At 39.4% G+C, this 16,404-nt stretch overlaps 1 protein-coding gene across 1 annotated transcript; it reads left to right on the top strand.

Moving 5' to 3' along the window:
• Positions 1 to 3,206: 3,206 nt before the first annotated feature.
• Positions 3,207 to 14,360, top strand: LOC110296506 (killer cell lectin-like receptor subfamily B member 1F). The gene is made up of 6 exons (XM_021165213.2): positions 3,207 to 3,314; positions 9,700 to 9,798; positions 10,421 to 10,495; positions 10,949 to 11,103; positions 11,479 to 11,594; positions 13,554 to 14,360. Exons 1-6 carry the CDS (start codon positions 3,230 to 3,232, stop codon positions 13,675 to 13,677), a joined length of 654 nt encoding a protein of 217 aa, XP_021020872.1. The 5' UTR covers positions 3,207 to 3,229; the 3' UTR covers positions 13,678 to 14,360.
• The last annotated feature ends 2,044 nt before the right edge of the window (positions 14,361 to 16,404 follow it).

Raw genomic sequence — 16,404 nt, 5'->3', positions numbered from 1 at the left:
AAAAAGGCTAGAGGGAAAAGGGAGTGTTGATATTGTTAGACTGCTTCCTTCTCATCAGGGGTATCAAGTTCCTTGAGGTGAGTTTGATCCTTTTCATCAGGATATCTTCAACCAGCAATCAAACCACATCAGTGGGAGCAGAGGGAGCAGTATAGCCCCCATCTCTTGTGGCTCTGGCATCTTATATCTTTCCAGGACTCCTCAGAATTCCAAATGTAAGCTGCCTTTAGCTGGTAATATCACATCCCTGCTAGAGCATGAGGCAAATCATAGTCAGCTGCTGTGGACAGTCTGAAGCAGCCCCATATTCTATACCTGGGATTAAAACAAAAACATTCACATAACATTTCCATGTTTTTAAAGAAAATACAATTCACACTACAGGTCCCCCTTCATGTTTTAAGATATATCAAGTGTACTATATTTAGCATGAAATTATAAACAGGCATTTTCAATGAATTAAATGCTGTTTCAGATCAGTGGTTAAGGTTTTTTTTTTTTTTTTTTTTTTTTTTTTCCCTATTACCTGGTCTCTCTCAGCTGTTCTCACACTTTCATTGTGAGGCCTTGAGCTTCCAGGTCCCTCATTTCATTTCTAGATGTCAAGAAGCTTCCTTGGATATACCTCTTAAACCTACAATCCTTAGTCCAATGGTATCCCTTGCCACATCTGCCAACCCTGGGAAAACAAAAACATTCTTTTCAAAAACCCATTCTGGTAAGAGATGGCTTGTACACCTCTCTGGTGGAAGGTACCATATTTTTCACATTTAATGCACTTGACATTTTGATCTCTGAGGCTTTTAGCAACATGGCCACAATTTTTTTTGGAAATGATTGAACTTCTCAATTGAAACACTGGACATTGTTTTTTCTTTTTCTTTTTTCTTTTTTAATTGGATTGTGTCCTTCCCCAGCCTTGAGCAGGCTGAGCAGACCTTGATGGGCTTAAGGACCCAGGTGGAGTCATCTGCCTTGCTGTACCTGCAGCTTTCTACTGGAACTTAGAAGAATAAACTGCCTGCTGGGCTTGCTTTGCAACATAATCCAGCTGAAACAAAGAATGGGTCCGTGGGCTCTCCCTATATACAGTGCTGAATATTAAACTTGGAGTCTTGATCAGAACCTTGTCTTGACTTCATCCTTCTCTCGTCCCCACTCCTTGTCCTTTTCATTCCCAGCCCCACTTTCAGGTAAACCCAGTTCTCCATGGCTGCTGGACGGCTACATTGGATATTTTCTTTATTTACATTTCAATTGATTTCCCCTTTTTAGGTCTCTCTTTTGGAAACCCCCTATCCCATCCCCCCTTCCCCTGCATCTATGAGCGTATTCCCCCACCCACTCACCCATTCTCATCTTCCTGCCCTGGCATTCTCCTACACTGGGCATTGAACACCCTCAGGCCCAAGGGCCGCACTTTCCACTGACGTCCAACAAGGCCATCCTCTGGAGCCATGGCTCTCTTCATGCGTACTCTTTGGTTGGTGGTCCAGTCCCCAGGAGCTCCAGGAGAAGGAATCTCGCCAGTTGACACTGTTGTTCCGCGCAAGGGGCTGCAAAACTCCTCAGCTCCTTCAGCCTCTTCTCCAACTCCTCCATTGAGGACTCCGCACTCAGTCCAATAGTTGGGTATAAGCATCTGCCTCTATTTGTCAGGCTCTGGCAGAGCCTCTCAGGAGATAGCCATATCAGTCCCCCATCAGCAAGCACTTCCCAGCATCCATAATAGCGTCTGGGGAGCAAAGAGCTCTTGTAGCTTCCTGGTGAGCCATTCTGCTCATGGCACCCATTGCTTTGCGTTTTGAGCCTGAAGCAATGATCTTAACTCATGGTTGCCAATTACTGGCTCATATTTTCACCTTCTTTCATAAAATTATTTGTTTATCATGTTCCTTTTCACATTTAAGAGTACTATTACTTATGTTTACTCTGTTGTTTTATACATCCTAAGTTCCATTATTAATTTGGAAGGGTTTGATACAAAAAGAGGTTTCTAGTTAAAAGCTTGTGTTTATTTCTTCTTGAAACACTCAGTAGACCGTTTACTATTGCCATACTCTAAAACCCTGGATAACTTACAATCACCAAACACTTGACTTTAATTCAATATCTTCTTATATGTATGTAATATCACATCACAATCTCTTTCACCCATGCTCTATCTGCATGCCTCTCTCTCTCTGTCTCTCTGTCTCTCTCTTCATATGTTTTACTGTGACAAGATCAAGGTAATTCTGATATATATACATATATATGTACATATATATGTATATATTTATTTCTGACAATTAACTAATGTAAGGACATCATTAGCCCATTAACTAAATTCTCCAGGAGTGCATTGTCAGGATGACTTTCTTTTTATCTGTGTAACAGTGGCTACATTACTGTGCAGTAGCTGGTGATACTCCTGATATTTACCAGCAAGTGCTCAGTTTGCTTCACACTCACATGGACAAATGATTCTTGTCTGTGGTTGTTCTTGTTCCCGTTAGTTCACACTTTGTAGCATAGAGGTGTTTGTAAGCATGTATACCACAAACCATAATACCCCAGTCTCCTATCCTGAGCAGAGCTATTGTGAATTCCTAGTAGCCACAGATGGTTTCAGAACTTACACCTTGGAAAAATCGTGCACATTTGCTCAAATCTTCAGTTAAGATGAATCATAAGGCAGAGTCCTGTGCCTGGTATTGAGCAAAATGACTGTCAACACACAGTGACAGCTGAGGACATTTCACTGCATCTTAAGTGAGCTGTGAGACCCCTCACACAGGCTCCTGCTCACGTTGTAATCATCATGGTCATGGGAAATGAGTGTGAGTCCCAAGTTGTCTGTACAGACCCTCTGTCTCCTAGAACTCACAACCAGCAGACTGCTACCATTACCAGGTAATTGTGAACACCTGGTATTCCACTCTGACCACAGAAAGCATCTTTAAGGAAATCCTTGCTTTTCTTCTTTTTCACTTGTGGTAGTTAAAGAAGGAAATAAAACCATTCAGAGTATATCATGTGTTGTATCTTCTCTTTCAAAGATAAAATTATTTAATCGGTGTGGGCATAATGGAAACCAAGTTCAGTAACTACAGACAAACCCTCAGTTGCAAGTGTGGGCGGGTGTGGACACAGACAGCAGAGTGTCCACAACAGACTTCCTTTTGTTAATTTTGCTTCTCAGAACTTAGAATTTGTCACTGTTCACAGTTCCCATCTCCTGTCTACAATGGACACATCAAAAGTCCATGGCAATGTAAAGCCATTTAGGTGTCCAGGGTATAAGCAAGAATCTTCTCCATCTTTCTCCCCAGGTAAGTGGCTTTATTTATTCTTTTGGAATGTGCATATAGTCTAGATATAAGCCTCCCCCATTATTTTATAGTTGTAAGAAATTGCTTTGGAATGGTGAGATGACTCATTAGGTAAAAGTACTTGCTGCACAAACCTGACAACTAGAGCAAAAGCAGGGGAAATGGCTTGTTGAAATGGAAGTAAGAGCACTGAGAATTCCAACTGCTTTTGCTGGAAAGAGAATCACTTCTTGAAGTTGTTCTCTGATCTCTACACCTACTATAGTATGCAAACATGTGCAGTCACATAGACGCACGCGCTCTCACACACACACACATAAACACACACACACACTCACACTCCTATATCCCACACCTGCAATTATACAAAATAGACACACACCTACAGTCACAAACACACACTTATACACACATACACACCTGCAGTCACACAGACACACATTTATCACACACCTGCACTCACAGACACACATTTATACTATTAAACACATACACTCTCTGTCTCTGCCTCCCTCTGTCTCTCTGTTTCTGTCTCTGTCTCTCTCTGACTCTCTCTCTCTCTCTCTCTCTCTCTCTCTCTCTCTCTCTCTCTCTCACACACACACACACACACACTAATTAGAAACCTGTTGCTTTTAACCAGTGGTTCTTCTGTTGAAGTTGATGGTGTAGGACAGCTTGCCTGTAGCTATCTATAGCTTCAGAGAGAAAAAGCTCACATGTTGCTTTTTATTCAAGTAACCTTTATGAAACATGCACAGGACTTCTTCTACTCAGCCTTAGTTAAAAACACCCTGAAGAAATAATGTTTTGCAAATATGAGCATGAGAATGTTATTAGAGATACTGCAAACTTGCTGTAATAGGTTGTCCATTCCAGATCGTGGTACAGAACAGACTCTCTGGCTCAATTCCACTGCAGTTGCACTTCTAGCATTTAGCATTAGGGAAAAATCAGCCCTCTTTTCTGCCAGAGAGTTTAGAAATCTTAGTGAAATAATGTGCAAGACTGAGATAATACTCAAGAGTATCTAACAGGACATGAGGATGTATGAAAAGGGACCAGAAACTGAGGTAGAAAATGTTTCAAACTGTCCTGAGATAGTATTGAACTCTGTGACCCAACTGGACTTACTAATATTAATAACACTGCACCATTTCAATTTGACATCATTCCTATATTGTGAAAACTATGTGATTATCAATATTAAAGGATTTTGGTTAGGAACCATCATAAGAGGTAAAATCAGGAAAGCATCTTAGAATCAGCTTCATCTTCACGTCACGGTCAAGAGTAAGTGGAGGCTTTTACACTGCTAGGAGGATCTAAGTGAGCCAGCGTGGTAGAAAGAAGCATGTTTCCTTCCGCTGTGTTTCTGCTTAGCAAAAGTAGGGGAGGGGCTTGTTGAAATGGAAGTAAGAAAGTGCAGGTTGAGAAAAACTATGAGATTTCCTCAACACTACTATCCATGATCCCAAATCAAGAGACTAGAAAATTTGTCTGCCCTCATTGTAATTATTTTCCTACAGACATCAGCTTGAATGTGAACCTGAAGGACAAAATTAGTAGAATAATACCAGCAAGGCATATGACCCAGTAGTGAAGAAACGGAACCAACCTGCACCCATTAACTAGGCTCAAACTGTGGGAAATTCCTAGCATAAGGATTAGAAGTCCCAGTAAGCAAACACAGAAAGAGGAACATGAACAGTTACCTACTTTGTGACCAAATGACAGAAAGTTTTCTTTGATGGTAGAATGGATAGAATATATACAGAACTCATTCATTCATTCATTCATTCATCCATTCATTCATTCATTCAGGTATAACCACCCTGCTATGTGTCAGTGTTTCTCAAAATGATAATATCCAGGTTTAAACAAATGTGAACATCTTTTCCTTATAGGGTTTCTATGAATGTATATATGTGCAATCATTAAACACCTGCCCTACAAATACCCCTTTTGTTTTTATAAAAAGGGAGGGCTCACCGGTGTGCCTGTGCCATTTGTGATGAAAATTTAGGGTGGGGTGGAAATATCAGAAGAAAACACACAGCCTAGAGAAGTAGCACAACAAAGCCAGAGTAGTAAGGAGGGTTAAGGGTAAGGGTTGGGAAGGCAAGAGATTGTACACTCAATTACTTGTTCCATGGGTAGTACAATTTGAGGGTAATATCATTTTTAAACAGCAATTAATTAATCTAGATAGACATTATGTTTTCTTTGCTATCATGGAACTTTCCCTAAGTTCAGCAGCCATTGGCTTTGGCAAGAGAGTTCATCTGTAGCTGGAAGGTCCCAAGTCTGTCTTTTGTGGAGTTCTTCACATGTCTCAGGAGTCTTCAGTCAGATGAGGTTTTTGGAGGAAGGCAGCTTTGTTGTCTGTAGGCTCAGAAGATGGCGCTGTTTTAGGTGGATCTCTGGCAGCAGGCACTATGTGGAGATAGACCTGTAGAGTAATTGTAACAGAGGAGCAGATTTCTAGCAGGGTATGTCTGCATAGGGTGGATAGCAAATATTATGCCTGCAATGGTTTGCTTAGGAGCACATCATGGTCCGTTGTTAGGATGCTAGAAAAGTGAGGGTGTTTAAGGAATTTAGTCCTGGAAGGCACCCTTTAAGTCTGCTTTGGATGGCTGAGGAAGAAAATATCATGTTAATTGTGTATCTGGGGTAGGCAGTAACAGTTTGTCTGTAAAAGGAAACTGGTTGTTAATTAAGGATTGGATGACTTTTGAACCTTAAAGGAAATTTTAAACAAGTTGAGAGATTTTTTTTTTTTGACATATATCATGAATGCTAGAGAGAAAATAAGCATTTAAACAAAGAAGCAAGAAAATTTTGGGTTGAAAAGCATGATTTAGGTGTTCCTGTAGGGAGAGCACAGCCTTGAGTGCAGCTTTCACGGGCTTAGCTGGGTGGTGGGGGGGGGGGGGGGCACATTGTATCCTGTGGTTGCTTGTCTTCCCCTTTTGTTTTTTCTTGGAAAGCAGAAGGAGAAAATTTAACATTGAAGAAAAGATAAGCATAGAGGGTTGAGTGAAAGGCTTTTTAGCCAAGGCGGTTGTCTGCAAGTGCTGCATGGCCCTTGGCCCGTCACAGCAAGTCACTTTCGCCTCTGCTGCTGCCACCCACAGCTCAGGCAGTGCTGCCTGCCGCCTGCGCTGCCCGCCTTTGGCCTGGGAACTCAAGTGCAAGGGGCGGGGCTGGGTCGTGGTCGCTAGGCATGAGCTGCACTCTCTCAGGGCTGTGGAGCTCAGAGCAACATTGCCATTTGAGGAGGCAGAGGGGGGGGGTGGGGTGCAGCAGAGTCTGTGAAGCTGTCTGCTGCAGCTGAAACCTGTGAACCTGTGAGAGTGAAGGAGTGGGGAGGAAGCTGGCCAGGAACACTGTGGAGAGAAGGGGAGAGAGAGAGAGAGGGAGGGAGGGGGAGAGAGAGAGAGGGAGGGAGGGGGAGAGAGAGAGAGAGAGAGAGAGAGAGAGAGAGAGAGAGAGAGAGAGAGAGAGAGAGAGAGAGAGAGAGAGAGAGAGAGAACCCTAGTTTTTGAACTAGATCATTCACTGTCTTGGGAAATTTGGAGTTTTGATGTAGGTCTCTGTAGGTCTCTGTGTGTGGAGCATTTTCTTTAGTTGGTTCTGTCTTGCATGGATGGTTACACCATCCTCTTGCTACCATTTGCCTGGCTGTGGGTGTAGGGGAAGAGGGGAGTGGGAGAGAGTGCCCACATCTGGCCAGAGTTCTGGTGCTTGCCCCACACATTGCTCTTATATTCAGTGTGTCTTTGGGGCCTTGGAGGTTTTCTTTGTGTGTGTGTGTCCACTTTTGTCTCTTTGTCCAGCAACATACCATGTCTTACACAGCAGGAATCACAATCCATGGTCCTATTACATAAAAGCAATGCACTATTTTTTCCATGACAGTCTTATGTCACCTCAGAACACAGAGCTTTGTTCACCATTCACAAAAGACTGCTTGCAGAAGTGCTCCATATCAGATCTTCACTTCTATAAAATATGGTATTTGCACAAAACCTATGTGCATATCTCTGTGTGCTTTAGATATTCTCCAGGTTAACCGCAGTGACTAAGATGATCTTGGTGGCATACAGATAGTTGTTATAAGTATTTCTCTAGAGAATATGATGGGGAAATCTGTATGTGTTTAACAGTTGCAGCTCTTTAATTTATATATGAAAAGTTTTAGTCAGCAGTGAACTTAGTCTTCGGATATGGAGAGACCATAAAGCTAAGGGGAGCTGTCTCCTATCTCTTAGGAATATTTCTATGCTTTCTCCTTCACTTAATTTCTTTTGTTTTTTTCTCAAGAACATTTTAAAATAATTTAGCTTACTTAATGATTGTCAGCATCCTAAAACTGGTCTATGGTGTTGTAGTGTTTACATTCTCAATCATACAATTCAGGCACCAAAGATAATGCCAAAAAAAAAAAAAAAAAAAAAAAAGAGTGAAAATGGATACACAGGCAGTTCTGAACCATTCTATGAAAATAAGCATATCTGGTTTAAAAATTTAACATGTAACTCAAAACATGCTATTATTTTCACCAGGAAATATTTACAAGCAACAAAACCAGGAATAATCTATATTTGTAGAAATTAAGAAACCATAGCCACATATTGTGGACACAGCTGTAACTATAGTACGTGGGAAGAGCAGACAAGACAAGAAGATCAAGAATTCAAGGGTATCCTCAATCCTTAACCCTTAATCAGTTAAGAGTGAGTTTGGGTCTAGTCTAAGCTACAGGAAAAGCAATCTCAGAAACAGAATAAAGCAAAGCAAAAAGCAGTAATAAATCTTTGCTTAAAATGGTATAGTACTTGGTTCTAATAAATAAGTCTAGAAACCATTTATAAATTGGTAAGACATGGAACTGTTAGAAATTAAATAAGAGCAAAAGTATTTTTTTAAAAAATTAAATTAGAGACAGAAGAGCCAGCTAATGTTTCTCCTTATTTTCTTTATAAACAAAATTATCATTGTTTCTCATATGAAACCCATATTTCTAATTGTTTAGAAGAAAGTTAGACAAAGATATACTTGATGACCACTTTTAAAAAATTAGTACATTTTACTTTTTAAGAAACATAACCCATCCATTGTTGATAGAGTTACCAAAGAAGGCAGAGATATCAAAGACGGTATTTAGGCAGGGCAGTGTGGTAGATCTAGTGTATGCCATGCTATGTGGAAGACATCCAAGGTCTTGTGCTCACAGATAAGCACTAGATGACACAGGAATGTTAAGCAGAAAGTATTGTTCCTTTAAAGAAGAGATGCATAATCTGAGAGATTAGACATGGTTAATACTCTGGTAACTCTTGCACTACACTGAATCATCTCCCAGACAAGTATAGTGAGCTTCTCATCTATAAAACTTATCACACATACTTACAAAGAAGTTAAGTCTTCAGTTATATTGTATACAAAGAATTGAGTTAGTTATCACTTGAGAAGTTTTTACCAAGTCGTTGTGCTTCAAAATGCATAAACTATGCTATTTGGGGTCAGATTTCTGAAGTTTGAACCAATACCTGCTCCTTAATCATGCTGAGCCTAACTGCCTACTACGTCTGGCAGACCATATACTGCTGACTGTGGTGATCACAGAGACTCCCACAATGTTATATCATAGTACTTCTATAACTTCTATAGACATAGTGTATACCTCATGTTATACCTCAGTACTCCTTATTTGCCATTTCAGTGTCTATAGCTTCTACTACTTGCATTCAACAGTGAGTTTAAATGACTAAGTATAAAATCGTAGAGATAAGTAATTCAATATATTAAGCTAGACACGCCTTGAGCAGCAATGGTGAGATATCATAGCATCTAGTTTAAGATGTGACTCATTAGTCCCCAGTGCTGTGACTCAGGAACACTCATTCAGTCAGTGATGGAATCATATTGCAAAAGTAGAGATTCTGACAGCCCACTCATGCCAAAGAGAAACTGTGATGCATTTCTCTAAATAAAAGGTACAAAGTACTTCACTTAACTGAAAAAAAAATTGTTTACACAAATTGTGAAAGTTATAACCACCAGTTATATCATGAGTTAAGTTAAAATAGAAATCCCTCTCTCTTTCTCTTTCTCATTCTCTCTATCTCTTGTTCTCTCTCTCTGTGTGTGTAAGAGAGAGAGAGAGAGAGAGAGAGAGAGAGAGAGAGAGAGAGAGAGAGAGAGAGAGAGTGTAAAACTAAGTGTAGCACTGTCTCCAGGCTCAGTTAGTCTACTAGAAGTGTTGGAATCAGTCCTTGTAAGTTAAGGAAGATCTTATGGTAGTTATGAACTTCTCTGCTACTTATCTCAGAAGTTCTCAAGTGGACTTAACAACTGTATCCTTTGCACTTCTTAGATGCATGTCGGTGCCCACACTGGCATCATTTGGCTCTGAAATTTGGCTGTGCTGGGCTGATCCTTCTTCTCTTGAGCCTGATTGGACTCAGTGTCTTAGGTAAGTGAGGCAAAGGTTTTCCTTCATAGTTTTCCCATGTAAATATTAGTCCTCTTTATAGCACTTGGCTTCTTTAAGTGGGTAAGGTCAATGTCACGTAATTGTTACAGGATAATATCCTGAACTTTCTGCTGAAACATCACATTCCTTCCATGCTTCTTAATTTTTTAGAAAACCATTACAGGGTAAAGCTCTTGACCTATAAAAAAATAAAATTCACATTGTTCCAAAAAGATGACAATAACAAAGAACCCAAAAGTCCCATGTTAGCATCTGCTTCTGACATGCCTGCTGAACCTTGTCTTGGTGTGGTTGTGACTTCAGATAAGCAAGCTCAGGTGTGACTGTGAACAACTGAGAGATTCAGCCATGCCCACAGGCTGACTTGTCAAGCAGAATCATGGAACCTCAGAGCCTTGTGAACCTACATGATCTGTGCTCTTCTTGTTCATATATCCTGTCTCAGAACTTGTTCCTTAATCTAGTTTCCTGATATTTTATCCTCAGTCCAGAAATTCAGATTTGTTGAAATAACCCCATTGCCTGAAGTGAGAAATAGAATATCCTTTCTACTATTTATTTCACCATTTCATCCTCTCTGTATGTTTTTCTTATTTACTAGTGAGATTCCTAGTGCAAAAACCACCAATAGAAAAATGCAGTGTGGCTGCTCAAGAGAACAGGACTGAACTAACAGGTAATTGTGTGGCTTGAATTTCCTGAGGATAATAGGTAGCAGAAAATTTCGAGTTATCTCAGTCAAAGTTCACAACAGTCCTCGATGAAGACACCATATTGCCGTGTTTTTTTTTCTGAGAAGACAGCCATACTTTTAAGAACTCATGGAGAGTCACACAGTTTGTAAATGTTGGTCCTGCTGCCTACTGGTGCTGGTGCACATGAGCACTCACAGGCAGATATCAAGTTAAAAAGTGTAATACTAGTGAATATGTTAAACAGGTTACTTTGTTTGATGTTAATTAATATAAACAAAATATAAAATGAATCCTTTGTCATTAATTATGATTCCCTGATATATGACAGCATTAGTTAGGTTCCCACATGCACTAATGAAGTACCTACTGTGTGTAGTTGATTGTGATGTACCATAAACAGGGCAGAAATAGAACATGTCCTCTCTCTTCTCTAGGAAGATCAGCCATACTAGAGTGCCCGAGATATTGGCATCCACACTGGAACAAATGTTTATTTGTTTCTCAAATTTCCAGACCTTGGGCAGAAGGTCGAGATGCCTGCTCTATGGAAGACGCCATTTTGTTGCTCATTGAAAATAAAGAAGAACTGGTAAATTGTTAAACAATATTGTTAAGTAGAATATAAAGCTTAGCTTTTCTTTAAGCTATGTCACCATCTCTGAATTCTAACCAATTGTCTATGCTGAGGAACTGGAGGCTTGTATTTTAAAGAGTTCATAATATGAGAGATTAATTGGATTTATGAATTAATAACTTGGATGAATCAATTAAAATACAAACATTATATATATATATATATATATATATATATATCTCAATGTAGAGAGAATTATTGGTGGGGAGCTAGGAAGATCTTGAGCAGAACGTGTTTAGAACTAATCGTGGATTAGAAGGTTAATAGATGAATGTAAGTCATGAATAAACATGTTGTAGCTCAAGTATTTCACTCTGTTTTTAATTGTAGAGATTTGTGCAGAACTTGATAAAGGGAAAAGAACAGTTATTTTTTATTGGACTAAAATATGTACAGAAGGAGGAGATCTGGAAGTGGATAGATGGCTCTATTTTAAATCCTAACCTGTAAGTTTTAAATGAACTAATTTGAAAATTCAATTCATATCTATTTTACTAAAATTAAGTTTTAGAATTTTAATTTAGTTTATAAATTCTTGAAAGGTTCAGATGAAAAGACAAGTCAACCATTTATTGAAAAATTTCATGTACAAGTAGATATCAACCCTTTTTAATAGTTTGTGTGTATGTGTGTATTTGTTTACAATGGAATTTTAAAGGATAAATAGTATATTAACTTATCCATGTCAGAGATAAAATATTTTTAAATGCCTATCTGAAATACTTAATATATTTTTATTTTTTAAATACATACCCTTACAAAGAATTTCTTTAATTTTTTTTATGTGTGTGTGCCAGCATGTATGTATGTATACCATGTGCATGCAGGAGCCCACAGAGGTCAGAGGAGGGCATCAGATTTCCTGTAACTGGAGTTACAGATGATTGTAATCTGCATTGTGGGAGCTGGAAGTTGAATCTGTGTTCTTTGCATGAGAAGTAAGCACTCTTAAACTCTAAACCATCTCTTGCAACCCTACACAAAAATTCTTATGTAGTTCTTTAGAATTGTGGCAGAAAGTTGCATCTTAGTTTGTCACAAAATAAACTTCTCTAAGCAGAATCAGAATAGACATTGCCTTTTGAAAATAATTTCATACAAACTAATGATTGATTTTGTGTGTGTGTGTTTGTATCTGTATGGGTATTGATTTTGTTTTGTGTTTAATCTTGATTAATGCTTGTTTAATCTTGATTCATAATACAAAAATATTATGATAATAACTGAAAAATTCATGTACAGCAGAGGATTATACTCAGTTGCTGTGTGATTTACTCTTGGATAAAATGATGCTCTGATCAAACAGCAACAACCAGGTAAATCTGGAGGCTGTACTTCTATAGTAAAAAGAGAGTCAGCCAAAGCCTGTTTTTGTTTGCACTGCACTGAGACAATGGCTCCAGGTACAAGCTTTAGGTATCTAAGCTTCATAGCTCATTCCACAAAACCCATATAAAAAGCCAGATGCAGAAGTGAATATCTGGATCTTGGCACTCCTGCAGAGAGACGGGAGGTGGAGATCAGACATTGGCCCAGAAGAACTTGGACCAGTGAGCCTCGAGTTCACAGCAGGTAGAAACAAAATAGAAAGGGAGACACTAGGGTGTCATCAAATTTGCTGTTCAGTTCCAAGGAACTCTATATAAAAAAGGAGCAGAGGTAAAGGCACAGGAATGAGGGACTTCTGCCTACTGTCTGATATGTTATATCCACTGTTAGAGACAGGCTAGTTTTGAACTCACCCTTCCTTGCAATCACCCAGAAGATGCCTGTATTAGTGTTTGTTTTCTGGTCTTATTCTCACATGTAGGGGTCTCCAGGAACTCAGGGTATGAGACTAGTGCTTCAATAAAACAAAGACCCACCAGCCTTTGGCATGACACAGAAAAGAATCGGACCCTGTTCAACATGAGTTGAGGCTCTTGTCCTCTCTGCATCCAATTCTGTAGACTCACTGTGTTCATTCTGTTTATTAAATACAGTTACTGAGCACCTAGTGTGTAAATCCTGACATGTATTCATGTATATGTCAATACCTCCCCTAAACATTAGCTGGTATTTTAGGAAACTGAATCTCAGCAAGATGAAGATGCTTTCCACATAAACACATAACATGTTTGTATTAGATGGAGTAGGTTTCAGCCCAACTCACAAACCTCCCTTTTTTACACCATGATAAAGATTGTTGCTGGAAAAATTCTTCCCCAGTGACAGTGCAATAAAAAATTATAGGGGCTTCTATCAGCTGCATCTTTAATGTTGATATATGTTTATAATGTTTATCAGTGCATAATAACTATACACAAATATCATGTAATCTAGAGATTTCTTAAAAGTCCAGAGAAAAATGATGGCTGATGTGATAATTGTGAGAAAATCTTGGACAGCTATTCTTTACTCTCCAGATTACGAATCACTGGCAAGGACAAAGAAAACAGCTGTGCCATCATCTCACACACAGAAGTGTTTTCAGATTCTTGTTCTTCAGACAACCACTGGATCTGCCAAAAGACCCTGATACATGTCTGAAAGCCTGTGTCCTGATTCCTGATTGTGAGTCTCATCTGGATTACTTCACTGTCCACATCGGATCTCTGCACTGAACATTCTGTTGGCCCACCCAGTGAATAGCTAGTGGCACAAAGCATGGACTCCAAAACCACTGTCACTTTTACAGATGCTCATGTCCAGTTTATTGTGTAAACATAAATGTACACAGACACAGATGTACCATTCTAGGAGAGGAGTTCTATAGAAGGAAGCCCAGACCAGCAACAGGCAGTGGAGGCCTTGTGATGCCCTAGCTGATCTTTGTGTCTGAGGTCATCTGCAGAGAGCTGCAGAAAACTGTTTGTAAAGTCTAGATTTTGACCCTATCCCCACTTCAAGCTACTTCACATTTGGGCTCTAGAACCTTGCTCTTGACTGACAGCAGAGGCTCAGAGTTAAGGAGCTTGAGATGAAAAGGGTTTGTATTGATTGACACTTGCCAACTAGTTGAATAATAACTGACTAATAATGCTGTGTGTGACAATGAGTGTGACTTTATGTAAACAGAACTCTGCTCATATGATACCTCCTACCCTGTGGTGATGTACCAGCAGACTCTGGGCAGATTCTGGGCCATTGATGCTGGGGTTCTCAGTCTCCTGAGCTGCATTAAAGTGGGATGTCCTCTTCTCCAGTGCCCTGTTAGTACAGCTATAACAATACCACCACCACCACCACCACCACCACGACTACCAATAACAAAAACAAAAAGACTAAGACAGGGACTTGTCTCTTCCCACTGTCTACAGGCGTCCTATTTTAATTTTCTCATCACTTCTTTCTTCCACATTTCTCTATAATTTATAGCTTATGTACAAACTGTAGGACATATGTAGCTAAATATTGGATAATTGTAGTAGGAAATAAATGACAGCATTTTAATTTTTAAGTTAGAGAAATTTTCAAAAATAAGTATTCTGATAAATCTTTTGGATGTCCTCTTCTCAAAAAAACAAAACAAAATAAACAAACCATAAACCAAAAAACCCGAAAAACTTTGTCAAATTTTCCATTGTAATCAAAAGAAAAATAGTGAATTTACTATATAAAGAAATAATGAAATTTACTATATAAAGAAATAATGAAACTTCTTAGAATAGATACCTACAGACCCTCATCACTCAATGTGAAATGTAATAAAATGGAAGCATATGCTGTGATCCAAGTAAAATCTCAATTAAAATAATTCTAAAATAAAATTATTATTTAGGGTGTATGATGTTCTCCTTGTATGTTTGTCTGTGTACTGTGTAGGTACAGTGCCCTAGGATGCAAGAAGCAGAATTTGATCCCCTAGGACTGGAGTTATAGATGATTGCAAGTTGCAATGTGGGTAATACTCTTGGACATCCACTCTGAAACAGTTTTGTCTACACATCGGTGGATCCTGATACTCAAGAATTCCTACAATTGACCTGGAATATCTTTCCCCAGGATTTGAGATAGTCTCACCTTTTGGACTAAACATTCACTAAGGACTGGGCCTGTCTCACTCTTTTTCCTCCTGCCTCTCCCATTTTGCCTCCTACCTGCTTTAGTATATAGATAACCTCCTCTTTTGTGGCACTTTTCTCTCTGATAGCAAATATGACACCACCTTGCTCAATTTCCTCAGCTCCTAAAGTTTCTGGCTCTCAACTCCCAAGTCACCTACCTGATATTCTCTCTCACACCAACCCCAAAACACTTCACTTGAAACTATCTCATCTCTGGCCTCATGGCTAGTTTCCTCCATTCATGGGTCCCTAGTACATTCCTTATACCAAGTCTCTTCTGGACTTCCTCTTTCTTCCCATCCACAGACAAGTCCTTAAATTTAAAATGGTCTCTTTTCCACTCCAGCACTCTATCTCTCAGATATATGCCTAATCTTCCATCCTTACATTTCCAAAACACACAAATACTTGCTAAGTCTGACCCTTACCCCTGTCACTTACTTTTCCAAAACTCTTGACATCATCATTCATGGCTGACCTCACTTTCTCCATTTCATAGCTCCTTTGCTCACCTCTAACCTAAAAACAAACAAAAGTACAACAAAACAAACACCAACAAACACCACCACCAACAACAACAAAATTACAAACTCTTGGATTTCCTCTCATTATCTATTGATCCCTCTCAAAATCTATTGATTCCCTCTCACAATCTATTCCCACCAAGATCTCCCATTCTCCTAAAGCTTGTCCATTGTCTTTGATTCCATCCTTCCAAATTCACCAAACTTACTACTCACATTTCTTACCTGCCTGCCCTCCAATTCATCCCTTTACCACGATGTTCCCCTGATCCTTTGAACTTATATCTAAAAACTCTGAAAGGCTCCTACCCCATATCCCTTTCATGCACAAGAGTATTCTTTAGCAATCATGTCTACATTTTGTATACAGGTGACAGCTCCTTCCTGTCAAATGGCCACATCAAACTTACTCCTCCATTATTAGTATTCATCCTTACCCCCAGGCTCCCCTTCCTCCAATAAGATTATGCATTGTCCACAAATCTCATCTCTCTTTTCACTCTCTTTTCCTCTGGCCAAATGATTGCTAGACATCCACTGCCAACTGACTCCTCCAAATTCACTAACTATCCAGATACCAAACACTCTGAATGAACCCTACACTCCCAACAAGATATAACTAAGCCCAAGCCATCTCCTATCTGATGATAACCAAAACCTCACTTGTGTCAAGGTCATCCAACAAA

The sequence above is a fragment of the Mus caroli genome, unplaced genomic scaffold (genome assembly GCF_978045245.1).
Source record: "Mus caroli unplaced genomic scaffold, Mus_caroli_1 scaffold_7, whole genome shotgun sequence".
NCBI classification, from domain to species: Eukaryota; Metazoa; Chordata; class Mammalia; order Rodentia; family Muridae; genus Mus; species Mus caroli.
Note: the sequence above shows the minus strand (reverse complement) of the source record. Positions and strands in the feature narration are given on the sequence as shown.